General features: G+C 36.7%; 1 protein-coding gene across 5 annotated transcripts in view; it reads right to left on the reverse strand.

Annotated features, from left to right (window-relative positions):
• Positions 1-336: 336 nt before the first annotated feature.
• The window catches only part of CAST (calpastatin), a 65798-nt gene continuing 43803 nt past the window's right edge, over positions 337-22331 (reverse strand). For 3 of the 5 annotated variants that reach the window (XM_067316653.1, XM_067316650.1, XM_067316655.1), the window contains 20 exons: positions 22268-22321; positions 21570-21665; positions 21313-21408; positions 20504-20602; positions 19231-19314; positions 18206-18253; positions 15719-15823; positions 15276-15377; positions 13967-14068; positions 12847-12930; positions 12026-12073; positions 11747-11842; positions 11070-11168; positions 9686-9787; positions 7694-7786; positions 6782-6835; positions 6270-6359; positions 3817-3896; positions 2447-2513; positions 337-1607 (listed from right to left, as the gene is read on the reverse strand). In XM_067316653.1, the coding sequence (XP_067172754.1) occupies positions 2456-2513; positions 3817-3896; positions 6270-6359; positions 6782-6835; positions 7694-7786; positions 9686-9787; positions 11070-11168; positions 11747-11842; positions 12026-12073; positions 12847-12930; positions 13967-14068; positions 15276-15377; positions 15719-15823; positions 18206-18253; positions 19231-19314; positions 20504-20602; positions 21313-21408; positions 21570-21665; positions 22268-22321 (1590 nt within the window). In that variant the 3' untranslated portion in view covers positions 337-1607; positions 2447-2455. The remainder of the gene's footprint in view (positions 1608-2446; positions 2514-3816; positions 3897-6269; positions 6360-6781; positions 6836-7693; positions 7787-9685; positions 9788-11069; positions 11169-11746; positions 11843-12025; positions 12074-12846; positions 12931-13966; positions 14069-15275; positions 15378-15718; positions 15824-18205; positions 18254-19230; positions 19315-20503; positions 20603-21312; positions 21409-21569; positions 21666-22267; positions 22322-22331) is intronic. The other 2 variants (XM_067316651.1, XM_067316654.1) reach the window with 2 other exon arrangements.

The following is a 22331-nucleotide window of genomic DNA, read 5'->3' on the forward strand; positions in this document are numbered from 1 at the left end:
TTGTGCTTATGGCTTAGTCTTTTAGCTGCTTTGTGTCTGAAGCTAAGCCTATCTCTACAGAATGGGATTCAACAATTTATATTTGGCCCTAATTAACTGTTGTATAATCTTGAAAAGCAAAGTGAAAGGAAAGGAGCTGTAGCTAGATCTTAACCAGATTATGAGGGGCTTCATGGAGCCTTGATGACACATTTTGTTGAATTTTTGAAAAGCATTATTCACTTTTAATATGCTAATGTTTATTTTTTAATTATTTCTAAGGTGGATGTTCCTCTTCTGCCCTTAAATGGCTATTCAGATAATAGCTGAAGAAGATAAAAGAAATTACAAACATAATACATTCTAAAAACTTTATTAATGTGACACAGGTTCTCAATACAGACTGTTAAGTACAGTCAAAATTCTGATTATGCTCCATCTTAAATCTTTGGGCTGTCTCTGTCCGGAAAACTATATACTAGAGTCAGATTTTGATATCCTTGCAGATACTGTCCCTAACATTACCTTCCTCTGTAAACTACTGGTGAAGTAGTACATGTGTGTAAGGATGTGCAAAACTGTATTTTACAAGTAATTCAGACAGAGGAAAACAAAGTGAGGAACTCAGCACAGCGCAGTCCCACAAGCCTGTAAACCCGCAGCAGACCTTGTTAGGGGCTGCCTGCTCTTGGTGCCTGCTCCCTTGAGGACCAGCCCAATAGCACATTGTTCCTGCAGCATGAACTTCTGCTCTGTTCCTGCACCCAGCTGGAGCGCTGACAGAGGAACAGAGGCAAGGCCTAGAAATAGTGCAACAATATCCTCCTGTTGACCTGAGTTTCTCTTTAACCTCTATTAAGGCTCATGTACCTTCTTTTTTTCCCCCTCTTCTGTGATAATAATGGTGTCTGTGGTACATGGTGATTTGTATTTGGATCAGTCCTGAGACTCCTGAAATTATTAGATAACAGCACAGATGCAACTGGAAGTAAAAAAGATTCCTTCTTTTCTAGTGTTTTTTGGGTTGTTGTTTTAACTACGGTTAAGGTATCATCCAAAATTTATCTTTTTAATTAGATGCTCTTGATGAAGCAGTTAATCACCAGTTTCTCATTCTTTAGATATCCACAGCTGATCTATGGTTTCTTACCAGGAACTGCCTTAAGGAAATACTTCGTACAGGCAGGCTGAGGATAACTAAAGCTCATTACATTCCAGAATTCTTAATGCATTCACTGCCATGTTAAAAATGCTAGCACATACTTATGAACTTTTCTGAGATTTACAGGCACTATGTGGAGATAATGTGCAAAAGTTTTTAAGTTTTTTCTTTTGGCATTGCTATTAATTTATGAAATATATTTCTTACAAATATAAAGCATTCTTTCCCTCTCAGAACTGAGTAAAACTACAAAAATTCAAAATGTATCAGTACGATAACATGAATGGCTAGAAAAAAAAAAAATCTTAATCCGTTACTGGAAAAAAGAAAATACAAAAAACCTCCAGCAAATACCACTGTACAAAAACCACCCAGAATAACCACATGCTTTTTGCATCAGCTTTTGTTCTTCAGGAATAATTATCCAGCAGCAGAAAGAAGACTTTTTACATCATATGCCAAGATCCTGAAAAGAAAAAAAGAAAAAAAACAGGAAAGAAAACAAGTGAAAGAAGATAAGCATAAAACACATTAGCTTGGAAAAAAATTATCAAATAGATCTGAGAAGAATTATCAGAGATATAGACATCCAGGGAGAGAAAGAAATCCAGGAAGAAGTAATATCAAAAGCCATTAGGTCTTGTTCGAAAGTGATACTACAGCAGGGTTAGCAGTCTGCTATGACTACTTCCATGAACTAAATGATGAGTATGAGAGACTATAATTACCTACACTTGTATTAAGGGTGTGATCAAGCTAAATATAAAGAAATATACAGTAATAGTGGAACAAATGTATAGAACAGCACTGTATTTAAGCCAGAACAGAACACTGAAACCTGCTATACCTATCAGCTTAGCTGTGCCCTTTTTTTTTTTTTCCTCTTTTTAATATCTGTTCTAGACACTGTTCCAAAATTAGCCTGGTAGAGAAGTAATGAGATAAGCTCACTGTCCCACAGATAAAAATAATCAGTTGAAATATGCTCGGTCTTACTCTGTATAAAGGTCTTACTGGGGAAGCAACAGGAGTGTCAAGCCTTGGAATACTTAAAATTATATGAACTTAAGGAGATTTAATTAAAGGAAGTAACTCTTTACCAACTGTGGAGGCAGGAAGAGAGAAAATTAGCATGCCTCTTTCTGCTTAGGATTCTCTACAATGAAGTTCAAAATCATCCCAAGTATTTTGTCTAACAGTGGGCCACCTCTTCGTTTTAGTTAGGAGTGTCACCAAGACTTATCTTTAATAATGCTTATGTAAACTGTCTTTATAGTAGTTCAGAGAATAGACAAGAAATCTCACCCAATAATGTTAACGTTTAGCTTGTTTTCTGCTTCTCAGATTTGCTGCTGGAGGACTGTTCCCTTGCCTAAAGAGGAAAAGATGCATGAGATAGCTTAGTTCATAGTTTCTAACTAAAATTTGAAATAAAATAATGACAGATACTCATATGAAGTTACAGCTCAAACATAAATATGATGTCCACGGGAAATACAGATAATTTAGCAAGAGTTTTTGTAAGTTTTTGTGCATATTTATCTTCATTTTTCCTCTATTGCTTGTTTTATTTCAAAGTTTGTGGCTGACCTCTTCGTACCCTATTTCTTGATATTATCTATCCTATGCTAGTGATCCAATCACAACTCAGAACCTAAAAGACCCACATCTTTCTGAATAAGAGTTAAAGATCTCCCAATTTTACCTTGAAAACTGTGTAACAGTTCTGTTGTTACACAAAAGCAATGGGCAGCAGTTTTATAGTGAAAAAAATCCTCCTACACTGTAATCACTTAAAACAAACACAAAATTTCTAGAGCAGGTATGTTATCATTTGATTCAGACATCTATCTGCATCTATCTCATAGGATAGCGAGAGAACAACTTGATGGGAGAAGTTTCTTCCTAAACCCACTTTTACCAAAATCCATTTTCTGTATTTCTGGATCACAAAAAAGCCATATTTTTTTTTAATGCATCTTTTAAAGAAATTACCATCCTCCCTTTTCTACTAGATTCATTCTGCATACTTATTTATGAATATATGTAGGTTTTTATTCATTTTTTAAACTAAATTATGATAAAAAGTTGAGAAAAATAAGTGTGGCTGAAGGAATTAATTTCAGAATGTTATTATTAAAAACCATCAAAATACTCCAGTTTTGTACAAAATAATAGCATTTTACGTTTATGCCCAATTCATAAAGGGAGCATCACTGTGGCTGCAGGAGAGAAAACAGTTTCTTCAAGGTAAGAGAAACGGAAAGATTTGAGAAACCATTGCGGAAGAAAGAGACGGAAGGGAAAAGCAATGGGCTTCCAGGGGCGAGCATAGGCCTGTGAAGTGTGACAGTCTCAGATCAGCAAATACAACAGCGAGGAGTCCGAGCGTCGCGTGGAACATACACTGAGCCCCTGTGCAGAAGGCCACATGAATGTCAGCTAGTTTTTCTTGAAAGAAAGATTTTTAGCCCACATTTATCCAAACAGCCCTTGAAATAGACGGGTGTTTTTCTCTCACGTACATACCTATATAAGTGGATCAAATTGAGCTTATTACTGTAAAAGTTTCCGTAAACTAGTACCCAGATAATATGAATCCAAATTCCAGTTGCCCATCTTCACATTTATACTGTATGGTAACCCTGACTGTCCCTCTGGTAAAGTGAACCTACCTTTTTAGGATCTTTGGGTTTTCTTTCCTCCTTGGAGGTTGGTTTAGTGGTGGTGGTGTTCTTTCCACTTTTGTCCTACACTCCACAGAACAAAATAATTACAGTTACAAACAGATCAGAGAACCAGTGGTCACTCCTTCTTGACACCTGCCGTAACAAATTATTTTAGATGTGGATTTTAAGGAGGGAGAGTTCAATTGCACATACATGTAATTACTTCCTTAATCCAAAGAAAGCTAGAATCTTGAGCCTTGTTTAAGACTGGGGACACCAGCATATCAGAAAGCACATGAAAATAATAAAGCTGATATATTTGGGCAGATTTTGTGTTTGGTACAAAGCAGTGATATTGCACCAGAAGATTTTGCTCTAAAGTTCACAACCAAATAAACTAGCCTTACATGCTATTTAAAAGATCAAGACTATGTTTAAAATGAGCCATCTCAGAATTCACTGGCAAAGCAAGCCATGACTGTTAGCACATGGGTATCTCCCCCAACCCGAAAGACACAGAATTACAGTTTTGTTCAGGTATAATAGTCTAGCTGTGCTGATCTAGAATTCCCTTCTAGAATAGGATGGGTTTGAAAAAACTTTCATGCAAGAGTGTGGCTAAAGGGATCAGGGTGCATAGTACTGAGAAAGTATTGATTAAAAATACTCCATAATGCCAGCAACTGCCAGGAGACTCAGAAGAAATTCAAAAAAATATATACATCAAGCAACTATTCTTCCGGGAAAGGGGAAAGAAACTATTTGGAGGAGATTAACAGATTGCACTGTGTGAGTGAATGTGAACCAGAAAATGAGCTTTTACAGTTCCCAAACATTTTTATATGGCAACAATTCAACATTTGTAGTAAGCCTATTATTTATTAATAAACGGGCATACCGAGAAAAGGCCTCAATCACTCTCAGTCAGAAGGTATTAGATCCATATTTTCCTATGGGTGAGTATGCAGATTTCTACTGCTCTGCAGTGGTCCGAAGAGCTATTTAGCAATGGAGACATTTGCTCCAGGGGAATTGCATCTGATGTGAGCTTTAGTTTCAAGGCTTTTTTTTTTTTTTTTTTAATAAACTTAGTGGTAGAGGGGAGCAACAAACATAAGCAGAAAAGCACAGAATAGGACCATAATCAACATTTTAGGTATGAACAAACTTGTAATCCTCTTTTGGTAACTGGGTGCTTTGTGGTATAAGCTTAAGGAAACTAATTCAGAATTCACTTGGGAACCGGTTATGCTCCCATGGTTGTGTCAGGCAGAGGGAATTAAGTTTTGACTACTAGTATAGCGGATTGCTCAAAAATATGGTAAATTCAAGCTTTATTTGTTTCTTCCTTCTCCTCACAGGACATGCCGGTGCAGAGGGGCTGGAAGCAAGCAGGTGGCTATTGCAGGAATAAGGCAGGGACTGACTGGCAGGAGTCCATAGCAGGGTAGAGACGACTGCGGCTGCTTTAGCCAGCTGAGTAAAAAAAGTATTCACCATCAAAAGAAAAAGTTTAGCATTGCTTTTCCCCGTAGATAAGGGCCCAGGGCGCAGGATGGAGTTTGTCACTTACAAGACAAGGGAGCAAACGCCTAACAAGGAGTTACACTTTGAGCACTTGCAGAAAACAAAGGAGTTTGCCAGGCTCAGGGCAGCAAGTGCTGGGCTAAGGCCGAGGGAGAGCAAGCAGGCAGCAAGTCTCATAGTGCTTCTATGCTTCTACCCAAACACGGATCAAACATCAGTCTCCTGTTTTAAATCATCTTCCAGCACAATCATCCTTTCTCACACATATAACACCATCCTCACGCTGATGGCTTCCAAATCTTTGCAGCTATCACTGCTACTTCATTTCATACAGCCTCACACTGTCATCACTTTGCTGGAAGAAGTCTGACAGAAGTCAGTCAGCTCTTTTTAAGTTGATGACAGGACAAATAAATGCTCTGTTTCTCACTACAAACTCTTCAGTCCATTGTGTCATCTTTATTGTGAACTCTCTCATTCTCCCTAACATGCAATGAAAACTCTCTCCAAATTCTATCACTTTCTCTCTGCAAACCCCCTCTTGAACTGCTTCTCTGTTCCAGCCTACAACTGTTCCTAGGTAGTGCATGCAGTCATTAAAAATTCTGCCTTTTGCCTTCCCCCCTCCCCCCCCTTTTTTTTTTTGAAACTGTAATCCATACAAAATCTGTTATCAGAATTCCCTACTCAACTCACATCTCCTAGCCTGTCTTACCTCTCTAAAAGACCCTAAATACCTCAAACCTGCCTTTCCCCAAATATTTAGTATATAAGAAGAAATTCAAACTTTCCTTAAAGTCAGACAATCATTACATCTTGACCGTACCTTCCAAAGAGGCCAGCTTTAAACATAAATTGCAAAGAAAAGTAAAGAACATGCACGGATTAGCGAAAAAAAAGTTTATTTTGCAAGAGGGCAGAAAATGTCCTACCTTTGAGTGCTGTGGTGTGGCAGGAGCCTTTGCACATGTATCAAAGTCACCTGAGAGAGCACTGATAGCTGCAGAGTCATCTGTAGGCTTCTGCAATAATTATGATTCTGAAGTCATATAATATGCACTGCTTCCTGACAGCCAATTAATTTTTCAGGTATTTAAGTCTGGTTTAATCACCCTTTTCTTAATAAAACATCTCGTGGTTCCACACATATGCTAAAACAGAAGTGTCTATTTGATGTTCCTAAACTATGGAAGTATTGAATACTGGATCTTAATATCCATAGTGTGTTACGCACAAAACTTACACATATTATGAAGAGTTACCCTTAAGAAAAATTTTACTGTCCACACTGCTACAATTACCCACTGCATTCAATAATATTTGTGAGAATTTGCAATAAATCATGCTTTGAGTCTACAGTGACACCACTTTGGGGGAAAAAAAAAAAACAACACAGAGCACACAGGGTGGAACAAATACAGCACAAAAACATAATAAGTTTTACCTTTTTTCCCTTGGGTTTCACACCATCCTTTGCTGGTGGTTTTACCAGTTTATCCTTGAAAAAAAGAAAGATTTCACCCTCCTTTTGAGCTGGTTAGATTAGTTTTAGGATAAAAGTACTTACATATTACATTGGGAATTTACAGATTACCAAAAAAATCACACCTTCTGAACTAATTTATTTCTCATCCTATGTGGCTATCTCAAAGCCACTTCATAATCTATGTTCATGATCTGTTTTTTTGATTACTTGTCTGTGATCTCACCTTTCATTCCTTGCAATCATACTTCTTCTAGGGGAAAAAGAGTTTCTTGCAGCTCCCTCTTGGTGGACAAGATTAAATCACTGTCAGTGACTCATTACAGTGAATGACAGTTCCACAGGGCTGTAAGTATTTCATAAAGATAATCTGTATAATGCTCCCTGCCCCAAATGTAAAACTATTTTGCATGAATAAGCATCATTATCCACGGCATGCAAATACATCCTGTTCACAGGAGACTATAATGCCAGACTTTTTAATGGGGTCTATTTGTTTACCTGAGCACCTACAACATTGTACCTGTGTAACTGGAACCTCTACTGCTGAATCTCCAGCTTCTGTTGATTGCAACTGGTTGGTTCAAAGTATTTACTTGTTCAAACTACCCAAATCAGGGGGAAAAAAAAAAAAAAAAAAAAGAACTCAAACCTAAAACTGTTCCCCCTTCCCCCCCCCCCCCCGCCAAATCAAATGTATACAATGATCTGGAGACCTATTCTAAGTATGCATGCTCAACCCTAACACATAAATATCTACTCAGCTCCACTGTTCTCCCCTGAATTCCAGAGATGGCAAGACTGGCTCATATGTACAAACTTCTAGTATTGCAATAAGATAGCTAAATAAAAACTAATAGAGCTTCTGCTTACCTGTCCACCCGACTCCAGAAGTTTCCGATAGTCTGGTGGGATAGTATCATCTCTTTCTCCAAGTTTGTCTCTGTGTTCAGATTTAGCCTCTTCCTGAAAGTATTTAATTTTTAACAACTTTAATACTGATCTCTTTTGTTGGTACTTTGAGATGCTAATAAGCAACTGCAATAGTTACAGGTTGTTCTTCTCTTATTATGTATGATATCAAAGTTTGACAGATTAGTAGAAATGCTAGAAACATTAGCAAATAATACATTAGAGTATTCATTAAGCTTGAATACCTGAGGACAGCAACCTTTTTTGAAATTAAAGTTCGGAATTATTGGAAGTGACCATATATTTATTCCACATTAATTAATATTCCATAATCATTCCAGTGTATTACATGTATAAAACTCTAAATTACTAGCTGTCAATGGATGTACACATTTAATAAGTTAAAAATATATATACACAGCAGCAGCACTACATAAAGAAAACAGTTATGTCAACTGTCAGTTCTGCTTTTCAACAATATGACTAAAAAAACCTTATTCTACACTTCCACACTGAAGCTCATCCACGCACTGACTGCAGCAGCTTAAACACAAAATGGACGTTCTTACGATGTCTTAGCCGTGAATCTGTCTGAGCATCTGTGGCATAACAGACGGCCCTTCTCCGCCTAACACCCAAACTGAGCAAGGTGGCCTATACTTCTTACCAGACTTAGCAGGCAGAGACAGTCTCAACTACAACACCGCTAGAGGACAGCGCACCACAAGCTCCTGTGTACCCCGAAGAGGGCAGCATTCATCACACTAGGTTTATTTTTCTATCTATGCTGCTTTAATTTCAGACAAGCATACCAGGAACATGCCAAATATAACACCTGGTTTAGATACAAGTAGGTTCTTAAGCATATTGTTGAAGAATATTTTTGTATTTGTAAAAAAAACACGGAACTCTTTTATGGAACTCTTCTTCTTTTTGCAAGCTGAAATATTTAATCCAGTATGAACATTTTCCAGACTTTTAAAAACAACACCACGAAATAAAGCTGGGTTCCTATAGCTACATTGCCACTGAGGCACAGAAGTCGCTGAGATCTCCCACATCAAGAGCTGCTGTGGCAAGGAACCACACTGGAACCACATTGCATAAACTTCTCACAATGAGGCAAAATACCTCTGCACTGGAAGTCTGTTCTGAGATTAGAAAAAAATCCTTTTAGTTCCCAGCCTAAATTTAATTATGGGCAGCTCATGGTCATTTTTTTCCCCAGTAATGTCCTTTAACTTAAGTAGTCTGGTTTACAGTGTACTACTACTATGCAGAGATGCATTTTCTCTAGGATTTTCTTATTAGCAGAAATTTTCCACCTCTTTGGCTAAACACGCATCATTGTTATAGTCAACCTTCATGCTTAATGGAATGCTTTAAATTAAAGCCTTTGTACAATTATAAGGAGAAAGATTGAAAAAAAAAAGGAATAAACAAGTGAAAGAACAGAACTGAATTAATTAACATGTCTTTTGATAAACTTAATGTTTGTGAGGTTATAAAATTCAGCTAAATTTGACAAAAAGACCATAAATTTCATTTTAGAAACAAAGGAAGAAACTTGAAAAATAATTAGAATAACAATAATTAAAAGGCACTGAAGTGAAATTATTGCAAATTTCTCCTAACATTTTCACTATCACCTCAAAATATCTAAGATATATTAACTAATTCAACATTTACCACAAAACTCACAAAGAATCCAGCTGATTCAAGAGTGTATGCTGAGAAGCAAAAAGCACAGAAGAGAACCAATTAATATGGCTACATGAGGTACAATAATTAGTATGTTTTTTCTAGTAATCTTAGTCCTGTATCTGAAAATCACATGCCATTTATTTCTACGAGAGATACTGTAGTATACTACTTTTTTTAAAAAACCCTATAAAATAAAGTAACTATCTCAGTTCTCTCAGCCTGCGCAAATTTCAGAATGTCTTTTATTACCTTTACTTTATCCACAACTGGTTTGTTCTCATCAGGGTCAGGTTCTCTTTGTCCCAGGGAATCAGACAGGAGATCTAAGGCTTCATCCATCTCTTTTTCTCCCTGGCAAAGTATAAATGTATTTGCAAAAGCAAATCAGCTGTAAAAATAATTTAGTTCATCAAGCTAAAATAAATACTGACTAATGAGCTGTTAACTTCAGCAAACAATGAACAATCAACTCCGCCTTTGTAATTGCAATGCGCTGATAATAGCTGGAAAAAAATTACAGGTTATTTAGACCTAGAGAACATATAATTTCAAGAAGGGGTTACAGAGCTGATTTTAATGTCTTTCTTTTGTTACATGTAAGCCCAACTGATCTAAGGAAAACAGTTCTACAAGAAGATTGTATTTGATAGGTGCCATTCATTTTGCAAACGATGTTATCAGTGCAGATTAGCTGCTAAGGAAGTGTCAGTCTGAATTCAAACTTTTAAGTTAAATTTAAAAACATTTAAAAATTTTAAATTCAAACTTTTTAAAGTTAAATTTGACTGACTTAAAACTGAATTAAAATATTTTATCTTTAATATGTATGGTCTTCTGCTTATTCATGCAAGCTTTATTCAAACAATGTTTAGGAAAAAAAAAAAACGACCTTAACAGAATAAAACCTAGGTGGGAGGAGTTTCTTATATTCACTTCTCAAATTAGACTGAAACACTAGAGGGAGCTCTCACTGCACAGATCAAGAAAGAAAAAGGAAGAGACCTGCAACATTATCGTTCAATGCAATTAAGGAAAGCTCTCCTGGTATTGAAAAGGAGGTCACAGAGCTGCCTTTCCCACCATTAACCTTGAACTCATTTTTTTACAGGCTTCAGAGATGACTTTGCCACTATGCCAACGACTATGCTACCATTATTTGAAATGTTGTCACTAGCTAACCACAAAAAGAATGACGTGGTTCAATGAAAGGCCAACCTGCCTAAAAATGAAATCATTTGCAGATAGATACTATCTGCATCTACCCAGAGAAATGAAATGCACAAATCCTCTCATGTCCTCTGTAATTCTGGAGGAATCTACATAGGGATGGGCACTTCTTCTTCCAAGTGATGGGCTTTCAAAAGCAGATTGAAACACACCATCAAATGGAATTCAAACAAACAGATGAAGCAGTCTTAATATTCAGCTAAACATGAAGATGAAATGTCCATAGACTCTCAAACTCTTTTTCCAGAGAAAGCCTTTCCCCCCCCGCCCAGTAGCCTGTATTAACAATAAATGATTTAAATTTACAACATTCTCTACTGGTAAAACCAGTCTGATCATACTTCCCGTCTCCCTTCATCACTCAGATCTGAGTTGGAACTAAGGATCAAAAGAAAGTGTTGCTCACGGAGGTAGAAGCTGGAGGAGCTGCCGAGTGCACCGAAGAAACTGTAGCAGCAGAGACAACTTCAGTGGAATCTGCAGGTTTTTTACCCTTCTTGGTTTTCTGAAACAAGACACAGCACTGTTGGTAGCAGAGAGCACTAAGGGAAGAAATACCTACCAAATCCCACGAACATGAAATGTAAGTAAGGCCCATACAGTTTTTTTCTAGGATATTATTTTTCTTAGAAGCTCAGCCTATTTCAGATAAAACCCCTTCCTGAGAAGCACTGTGCAATTATTTAGTATCTCAGTTTGTTCATGTTCAATCTTCCATCTCAGCCAATGGGTCAAACCCTGGCTTAGCTGAAGTCAAAGGGAAAAAAACCATGATTTAGGAGGAGCTAAGGCTTCACCAAGCTTGTCTATATACCCAAATAAAACTTTTAAAACCTCGACTACTAAGCATCGCTAATGCAAGCAAATGGTAAAAAGATAAGACAACTAATTTATCTTTTTTTCCCCTCATGATTAAAGTCCTGGTCTCCATTTTATTTATTTATTGTAAGAAAACTATTTTTTTGCTTTTTATTTATTAGATTTTAAGAAAATTTACACAAAATTTAAGGAAAACATATAAAAATCAAGATTACTGAAACAACTTGAAAATAAAATAGAATATCAAAAATCAAGTATATTCACCTTTATTACAGTTGGTGTAGGTAATGGTGCAGAAGGGGCTGGAGAACAGGAAAAACCTTCTGTCAAACCCTCTAAAAGATCATTTTCATTCATAGGCTATCATTGAATAGAAAAAAAAAAAGAATTTTTTAAGCCTTTTCACCTATTAAAAGTATAGTTTAGTCACAAGATAACAACTCCATGGTCTATCTCCATTCTAGAAATAGAAACTGGGAAATCTTACTAATGTTTGAGTAAGTAATCAATGGATAAAAGTTATCTGGATATCCACTTATTTACCTGAGGTTTTTCTTCGGGTTTTGGCAAGAGTGTTTTTCTGACTTTATCCTACAAAAGACAAAGCCCCTTACATTAAAAAGCAGTCCTTAAATGACCATGCAACACAAGTATTCTGAGAGAATTCACAGAATGACAAGTAACTACTACACAGAAAAATGATCTAACCAGTAACCTCTAGCATCTACTGCTGTTATCCAAAACATCATTCACAAATACAGGTCCTGTAACTTAAAAATATAGCTGAGTGCTGAAAAGCAATTCAAAATGTGGGATTCTGAGCTCCCCTATTTAGTGCTTCCATTTCCACAGAAATGGCACAATTTATATATAAATCCCCAACTTCCAGCTTTGTATCAATATCCCTAGATGCAGAGTCCAGAAAGGCTGCATCTTCTCACACCGGCAGCTGTGGCAGCTGTTGTGCAAGTCTTGGTTGTACCTCAGCAACCTGTTTAGGCCAAAGGAGTCGTGTGGTGATGCTTGTAAAAATACCAACCTTAAGTGTTTTTAAACAGGTTTAACCAATTACAATTTATTAAGTTTCTTTAAAGCACAGAAAACTAATGAAAGACTCTCAGCACACTAATCTCAGTCAAAATTATTTTTGGGTAGATACCTGTATTTAAACCACTTCTGTGCCCTTATAGGCATCTAATGAAAGATGTCAGATATTCAGGAACTACGAACACCAATTTTTATAAGGTATAAAAATGCCTGAAGTAAACACCAACATTCAGTAATGAAATGGAACTTCAGCTTCATCCATATATACTGAAGAATGAAAGGAAAGTTAGACTAACGCAGCACATTAAATGTATTACTTTTGCTTCTTTTAATCTGTACTCTGGAGGAATTGTTTCTTCATCTTCACCCAGTTTTTTGCGTTCTTCCTGTTTGGTTTTCTCCTAAGAGGGAAAAAAAAAATTAAGCATACCCCAACAGGAATGGATATGAGCAAGTTTTGAATGTCTTCAGTCTACTGATTCTAATAATTTTTTTTTAATTCAGTCTATCTGCCAAGTAAAAATCTCAAGCAAATTAGAAGAGCCCTCTTGAGAAGGGGCCAACTTTTCAACCTGTTTTTTCTCCGCCTGTTTCTTCCTGCATAAATCAGGAGTAGCTCTAGCTATCTCAATAAAGATCAACAGAGTTAAGTAAATAGACAAGCACGGACCAATAACAAAATAGCGCTGTACCTCTGAGCCTTAATTCTTCACTTTGCTTGAAATGCACTCAACAGCTATCTGGACTACATGCAAATAAAGGCTAAACAGAGGAACCGGTAGCCAGATTCATAAAGCATTAACCCCACACAAACTACCTTGGAAGAAGACAACTAAGAAAAGGTAATAGAGCCAACTTTGGATGCTTTCTGCTGACAGATTGTCAGTACACCAGGAGAGCTGTCCTCTATTTTTCACTGCATTCGATACCATCTGGCCCATGGCCTGGGGGTTGCAAAAGGATGCATTCAGGCTATGAGTATGAACAGCATCCCACAAGACAGAATAAAGATATATCAAGACACAGGGCTCCCTGTTAAAATTACACCGTCACTGAAAAAAAAAAATACTTTCATATATTAGTCCTAATTTAAGCAACTCATCATAAATTTGGTTCCTTTTGAAAAAGGGCTAAACTGTATGCTATTTCTAATGTGCATTTTGGTTCTGCTTTGCCTCAGCACTAAGACACTAAGCAGATGCAATTTTCAGAGGCTGAAGGGAGATCATGTATTACAGCGTGAAAAGCAATTAAGAAAATGCACTCGCTGCGCAAATTCTATGAGTACTTTCTAAGCAGAACACAATTGGTTTCACAAGTAAATTTTGTTTTAAAATCATGAAAAAACTATCTTTAAATTCTTTAGCCTGAGCAAATACAACACTGAATACAACTACATCGACAAGGTATTTGCTTGAGGTCTGATTATTTTTCTACCTTAACTTTATCCACAGCAGGTTTCTTCTCTTCTGGGTCAGGCTCCCTCTTTCCCAGACTACTAGACAAGGCTTCCAATGCTTCATCTGCCTCGTGACCAACCTGTAAGAGTATTGATATAGTCAAACAGAACTCCTAGTTCAGAATTCAGCTGCAGCTGAAGCAACACGCTCATAAACACATACTGTCACCTTTAGCCACACATTAAGTAAGGTAAACATTGAAAAGTAAAGTAAAAAACTGTAATGCCTCTCTCCCTAATTGTCTTCACATACTCAGCATCTGCTCAGTTCAAGGTATAAGGGAACTTGGAGAAACATTTGCTGTGTAAATGCTCTGTCTCTTCCCAAAGACTCATTTACAGCTAAAATTTTCTGCAGGGTTAAGTAGGGCCATTACAGGTTTCTGCAGAATTTGTCTTACACTGCAGTATTTATTAAGTTTGCAAACAGCATCTCTTTTAAAGGATTAACGGCTAGAAGAGACCATGCCAACTGTCAGCCTGACTTCTTCTATTAAGAAGGGCATAGACCTTCCCTGTTCAGTGCGTATTTGACTTGTACCATGTTATTTGGAAAGCACTCAGCCTTTGCTGGGAATTGCCAGGCTTAAGGATTCACCACAGGAATCTGAAGAGATCACCCAAGTGGTGACCCAGTCTGGTCAGCTGGCTCCCAAGTTTCAACCCTGTAACTGTTGCCCATATCTTAAATGAAGGACACCTGCTTAGACTAAAAAACATATTGTGGACTTACCCTCATTCTGTCAAGTAAGCAATTTAACAGTGTTCTGATGATCTGTATTTACTCCTCACAATCACAGACTGATGCAGATTGGCTTTAATTATGCTAACTTCACTTAATTCTTTAACAATCAGGTTCTGCAACAAGATGTTTCCTTGTTATGTCTGAAAACAGTAAGAAAGGTAGGACTACAGGTACCAAGTTCCCTTTGACACATTAGCTTCATTCAAAAACCTCCCTGGAACAGATTCTCAGTAATTTTTGGGACATACAGTAAATGTAGTTCACGTGTGGTTCAATAGGTAGTTCGTGCAATGGAAAGCAAAAAACACGTCTATCTCCTTAGCTAAATGGAAAATATTCAAAATGTTGAGCACCAAGTCATTATAATCTTTATCACCTCACTGCAAGAAGTGCCAGTTTGTTATAGAGATCTATCATATGGCTAGCTCTATAGAGGAAGAATATGCATTACTGAAATAAGCCCCTTGACAATACGCTATATCACTGCATAAATACAGCACTGAGTTTTCCTTTAGCACCAGCTGAGACTGCTAACTACTCACTGAAGAAACAGCTGATGGAGCTGAAGACTGCACAGTGCAAGCTGCGGCACGAGGAACCACTTCATCCTTAGTAGTTTTTGCAGGCACAGGAGCCGAAGGCTTCTGAAAGAGAACAAATGCACTGCATTTTACTGACTGTGCTAATAAACCCAAATGTACCTGTTGAATGGCTTTATTTAAAAATAAAGCACAAACAAGAAAAAGAAGGCCTCAATTTAAAGGTAGAAGCCCTTCAATTACATATTAAATGCCAACCAGAGTTTTCAACACAAGCAATAATTGAAATATTGCATGTTCCACTGAAGGCAATAGAAACAAAACAAAACTAAAACACAAAAACAGAAGAAAGAAAAGAAAATATTTTTTCCTGAAACAGCAGTAGCATTATCCAGTCTTAGCAAAATTATCAGCGTCAGCATTTTTACCGAACAGGAAAGACATACTTCAGACATACTGCTGGGCTTTGATGGTTTGGATTGTACTGCAGGCTGTGCAGGGCGGGCAAAGTCTTTTGAAAATTCGTCAACAAGATCAGATTCACTCAAAGGCTGCAAAAAAGGACATACATAGCACTGGTGACTTATTGGGGTTTTTCTTAATTGATTTTTTTTCCAAGGATTATACTTCAACTTTTCGAAGGGCAGACAAACTTTTGTAGCCTATACAGAAATAACCTTTCATATTTATAGACAACAAAACAGAATGAATTTCACAGTGCATAAAGTTAGAAAAAACATACTGTTTACAGGGCTAGTGAAAAGGAAAATGCAACTTTTTCATTAGAAAAAAATACTAATATTTACTGGCTAATATCTACTATAAACAGCATCATGTAATTATAATACTTCAAGTATAAAGTACACACAGGTAGTGGAAAGCAGCACCATCAGATTCTGGTTCTCCCATTTTATTTTTTTTTTTTCCTTTTTTCAACAAAAGTACAATTCCCCTCAGAGGCAAAGTCACCTGAAAGTTCTTTTAGCTTGTGCAGTGACTGCTGACGCTCAATGGTTTCTACTGTGAATGTTTCAGGAAATTATGAATAAAATGCAGTTGTATTTCCCTATTCTTTCACCTATTACTGTGTCAGTCCTGTGACCCTTTAAACTAATGTCTGCATCTAAATGTTTAAGTCTTTTCTAGCAGGGATCTCCACTCGCTTGCTATGTGCAGCCTACTTGGTTAAATTCATAATATGTAAAATGTCATTCTTAAGGAGAGTCCTCTTTTACCACTTCCCCCCTCACTTTTCCTCCATCATCTGTCAAGTATGCCCCTAAGTATTTATAAAAGTCTCACACGAAGCCCCACTTTTCATGACTACTGAGTTACTCATTAAACCACTAAACCAAAAAATCATTTTGGCCTAACAGCTTTATTCACAAAAGTAATACCACTGCATGTACTTAAAAGTATGTAGAATGGAAGCCTAAATCAATAGAAGCTCTAGCTGAAATCATAAGGATGAAGGTATTTTTATTCACCAGGGATTGAGAAAGAAATGACAAGTGATTGAAGGTTTTTCAACTAGTGACACAACTTTTTTATTCTGCTGCTTTTGATTTCACAGCTCTCAGTTACTGACAAACATGTCTTGCTCAAAACTGCCTTCCTCAAATTATAAATAGAGGACTAGTTCAGAGAAAAATCCTTCAATATATTTCTTAAGATACCCCTGTGATTCATTTATAGAACAAATAATCAATTACACTTGTGTCTCAGATTGATACTGGGTAGAAGAGCATGGCAATATTCTCCCGCTAATCACTTAATTCTTTTGGTTCAAGACCTCACAATTCTGAGCTCATCTCCTGTTTTGATTTTGTATCTGACATTACACAAACTAGGAACCAGCCCCCTTTAACTCATGCTGTGTTCCTCTTCTGGAGGACTTTTTTTAAAAAATATTTTATATATATATATTTTTTCTCTCTCTCTCTCTCTCTCTCTATATATATATGTCTTCTCTCTCTGCCTCCCTGTGAAACTGGAGGGCTTACCATTTAACATTAGTGTCTGGTTCCTTCAGAGCATAACTGATCCCTCTTTTTTTCCCCCCTTATGACATGTTTGGCAGGTGTTCTTCTGTGCAGTCTCTCATACATTACCCATCCAGATGATTAAATGTCTAAGATCTGACAGACACCAATTTAGAAAGACCTAAAGTCTTTTCATCATTGTCTCTGCATTTCTCCATATTTCAAACTTGAATAATACAGATGACTTCATATTTTTGTTAAAAAGGCAGAGTCTCATTCTCGCTCAGATTTGGCCTGACCTTCATGCTTGTTTCAGAAGAACAGAGGTTACTTGTACTTTTCCAGTTCTAGCCCAAAGTGAAGCCTTCATCTCTTCAGCATACAGTTCCTTTTCCTAATTTTTGCTTTCTTCCTGTGTATCTTCAATTAGCTTTTATAACTCTCTTTCAATGTATTTTGCACTTTCTGGGCCACGATGGAGATACTTTTTGCAAAATCCAAGTTGTTCTCTGTGATTAGGAAAATGTCCACAGCAGCTTTTTCCTCCTTTCCAATTGTGTTCCTTATCATCTGATGACTAACTAGAAGAAATGGCCAAGAAAACTAAAGGCTTCCTTGTCTCATTTCTCTCTGTCCTTTGACAGTTCCAGCAGATTTCTATAGGGAACCTTACATTAACTTCTCATTACGGTTTTTCTTTGCATTAACAGTCTTTCCTGTAACTCTGTAATGTCCGAGTAATTTCTTTTTCCTACTATGAGCTCTTTGATCACCATCAGTGAATTTCAGTAAAACAAGCTTCCATTTGGCACTCGAGAGCATTGGGCTTTGTGCAAAGAAGTAAACACATAAGATTAAGAGACTTACATAATTGTACAGAGAGAAGTGATGACAGAGGGGGAGTAAACAGGGAATCTATTCACACTCCTACAATATTGTCAGTTTTCTAACCTTAGGTTTTTCTTCAGGTTTTGGTAATATTGGTTTTCCATCTTTATCCTAAAAGTAAAAAATATAAATATTGTTGATATCTTTCCATTGTTATAAGTAGTGCTATACTAAGCAGTCCCCAGCACAAGAATATAAGCGAGGCACACAAGATGGAGTCAGTGACACAGTAACAGAAGCTCCCCTACGCAGAGGCAATTCTTACACGGCCTGGTAAGTGGGTAAGAAAACTGTAATGCCAAAATGATACAAATGTGCCAAGAGTCTGAAAACACTGCTCATTACTGTATTTCTCCTTTGGCACAACACAGTATCAATATACAGCAGGAATTAACCCAGTAGTAAAACAGGCTTTGAGTGCAGAAGACAAACTTTTGCACATGAACTACAACAGGGTTAAATCCCAGGTCAGTAGTCAGGCAGTCTTGAAATCTCTAAGAGAGGTAAAACTGCTCCACTCAAAGCTGAATTAACATTCAGCTCCAGCAAGGCCAGTTATATGGCAACTTTGTTAACATCAATAAGGCTAATAATCATGGCAGAAGTTTTCACTTCTGCAAGCTAAACAGAACTGCACGGAAAATAGATCTCAGTTCTGTTATTGTTTTGGTTAACCCTGAACAACAAATCTCCATCATCCCAAGTGACAATTTGCGAAAATGAGTGTAATTTTCATCCCATTTTACAATAGTGTTTCAAGGCTACATCACAAAAGGATACCCAACAGCATTTCTAAAAACAGATATATTTTCCAACGCTGAGGTTTAACATAAAAAATAAATCACACCATTCTTGAAGGAATGTGGGAGCTGGGACTATCTGGTATTTGCTGAGGATACCTGATAAATCAGGTTATGCCCTCAAAGCAAGGGAAGGAACCTAGAGATACAGAAATCACCAAAAGGGAAAAGCTGCAGACTGAATACTACTACTGTTTATTTTCCCCATGTATGTCCCCTATCCATGACCAGAAAGGGTGAAGGAGACAGTCCCCTATTTACAGGGCAACGGAAAGATGAAAAACTTACCAACTCTGGTGTTAACCTGTATTCTGGAGGTATTGTATCATCATGTTCTCCTTCCTTTTTTTCTTTTTTCTCTTTAGCTTTTACCTGAAAAAAGAAAGGACAAAAATACTCAGAGAAATTCAAAGGAAAATTTAAAACACACTCAACTTCACTATAAAGATTATTCTGCCTACCATTTGAAGAAGTACTAGTATCAGGTTATTTATACACATCAAAGATACTCAAATTTCTCAATTTATTAATATCAAATTTCTCTGGTAAAATAATCCTTCTTTAAGGATCAACACAATGCATAGATATGGCTACATTATTTTAAATTCTAAACCACTGCAGGCACTGTTTGGAGCTGTAACTTCATGGCTGCCTCTTTTAGACTTTTTGGGGTATACAAAGTCCTCAGATTTCCTTGGCTAACATGACTTTGACTACATAAGCTGTAATGCTGAATCTTTTGCCTACCAGAGCTACTGACAGACAGATTTTCATTCTCTGGACCTCTCTCATGAAGCAATGCATCCACTAAATTATCTGAAGGCCCAAATTGACTGAATCTGCATTACAACATACTCTTCTTTGTCAAAATTGAGCTTCAACATCTTCCTTCAGCAGCAACTGATTTTCTGCTATCCCCCTGTCATTTGCCTGCTCTGAGCTGTAAGTGAAGACAGGAAGAAAAATTGAGACTAGTCAGGCAAAGCAGAGTTAAAAAAAACTAAACTAAAAAGGCAAAGTTTAACATGCAAAGATAGAGCTGCTGTTCAACCTGTTGGAAAGATGCCTGAGGAAACAGAGGGAAAGACCAGAGCCAAACTAGAAAAACAACGGGGTTAGCCAAATTAGAAAAATAACTGGGTTTGGTAGGAAAAGGAGAACTCCCACCAGAAAACAAAAAGGCTATTAAAAAAACAAAACAGTAAATGTACAAAAGAAAAGCCTGTTACAAATTGTACCCAATGCTTGGGAAAAACAGAGGAACTAAAGCAAACACAAAGAAAGGTGTATATACATGTGCATGTATAACCTAAAAAGGACAGATGACTATACAGAACATCAGACTATCTTCTATCCTACCTGTATCTCCTTGGGAATTGCTAATTTCTTGATTTTCTTAATCACATTAGACTGAGACTTTTTTTTTTAGGACTTTCATATCTAAGTCACTTTTTTTTTTAAATTATTATTTTACACATTTGTATGGTATCTAGCAGAAAGGAACCAGAAATCCATGGGGGATTCTGAAAATGCTTTAAAAACAAATAAATAAAATGTATACCTCTGACACCTCTACAACAGTGCTAAGATCTTCTTTAGTTTCAGGTTCAGGTTCACCAAGAGTATCAAGCAGAGCTTCCATTGCATCATCTGTAATTTCCTGTATTTAAGAAAACATGTAAATCATTTTGTTATTTCCATAAAATGACACAGGCTTTACCTTATATGTATCTTTTATGCTGTATATGATGCTCACGGAAACCACCACCACCGTATGGGTCATTTCTGCTTGGCTTCACCTGATTTTCTTAATATCAGATTGCAGCATATGGCAAATTCTGTGACAAAACCAGCACAGACTCATCAAAGTAAGTCTCCTCTTAAGGAGAGCAAAAAATCAGAAAGAACAGTATTGCATAATACAATTGCCATATTCTTTGAATTGGCAAACCTAGAAATTACAAGCTCACATTCTCTCTCTAGAAAGGAAAAAGGAAAGATCTCCAAAACATGAGAAAACAAAATCATATCCACATTTAAAAAAAAGCCTCACATAGCTAAGAAAACACATTAATTTTAAAACTCTGTTGCATCCAGTCACAAGAAAAACAAGAGTTATCCTGAAGAGGAATCCTGAAGCAGAATTATCTGACCCATTAAGGACTCATTTTTAAGATGCAAAACATCCTCCTTAGAGTCTGAGCTACCGCAATTCCTATTATTCCAATACGGCCTGTGATAAACAGAATTTTCAACTGAAAATGAGGATGAGCATCTTTACAAGATCAGGCACACATACAGTATGAAACATGTTTACAACATGTGAAATTTTAATTAGAAGTTAACTAGTCAAAGACAGACTATCTATACCTCTTTTGATTTTGTTTTCTTCTCCTTAGGAGGAGCTGAGCTTTTGACTGAACTTGCTGCTTCTGCTTGTACGATTTCTCCTTCCTTATTTGGCTTCTTTTATACACAGGCAAAATGAGAGATGTAATTACAGGGAAGTTTGCAAAAAAAAAAAGAAAAAAGGAAAATTGTCAAGATAATTTTAAAGTAAAATATTAAGATAGTAATGGCAATATTTTACAGCAATAAAGGTATGCAATGGCAAAAATTATCAATACCTCTGTCATCGTTGTCTTCTTTTCTTCAGTAGAAGCAGTACTACAGGTAAAATCAGATGATAGGGCATCTGCAAGCTCATCATCTGTCATTGGTTTCTGAGCAAGAAATTGCAAACTAGGTTACAATTATTAGAACTCAAGTATCAACACAGGCAAACTCAGTTTAAAATCTGAGTGTGCTCCATGCTTACTCACATGACTCATAAGCACATGTTGCTGTTGCAATTTTGAGTTGTCACAGAAAAAAATAAACATATTCCCCCTCATTTGTTGATGCATTTTTTTAGATAAGCTTTTATTTTTGTATGTTAAACTTACAAACAGTGAAATTAAAACTGGCTTACTGAATGATCTTGCTAAGTACAGAAATTCAGGTAGACCTTGCTAGAGACATTACCAAGAGACTCCTGCATGCATAGCCACTATTTCCTATCTTACTACTATTATGCCCAAAATTTCAACAAGCATTTGATTTAATTGTTTCAGCTTCAGTCAGTGTCCTGAAAGTTTCTATTTCTTTATTTAAAAAAAATCTGTGTTAAATCCTATTATTTTTATCAGTATTCGTGTCATCTGGCAGCCCCAGGGCCCTCTCCCACTTCCTGGAACTTTTGATGGCAGAAGACTTTTTAATTTTCCCAGGAATCCAATGATAACATTGATTTATTTTCACCTTGCAATATAAAAAAAAGTCTTACTTCAGATCGTTCATCTGTTTTTGGTGGGAATCCATCTTTGCCATCCCTTTTGCTCTAAAAAAAG

Source organism: Apteryx mantelli, chromosome Z (assembly GCF_036417845.1).
Source record: "Apteryx mantelli isolate bAptMan1 chromosome Z, bAptMan1.hap1, whole genome shotgun sequence".
Classification (NCBI taxonomy): Eukaryota; Metazoa; Chordata; class Aves; order Apterygiformes; family Apterygidae; genus Apteryx; species Apteryx mantelli.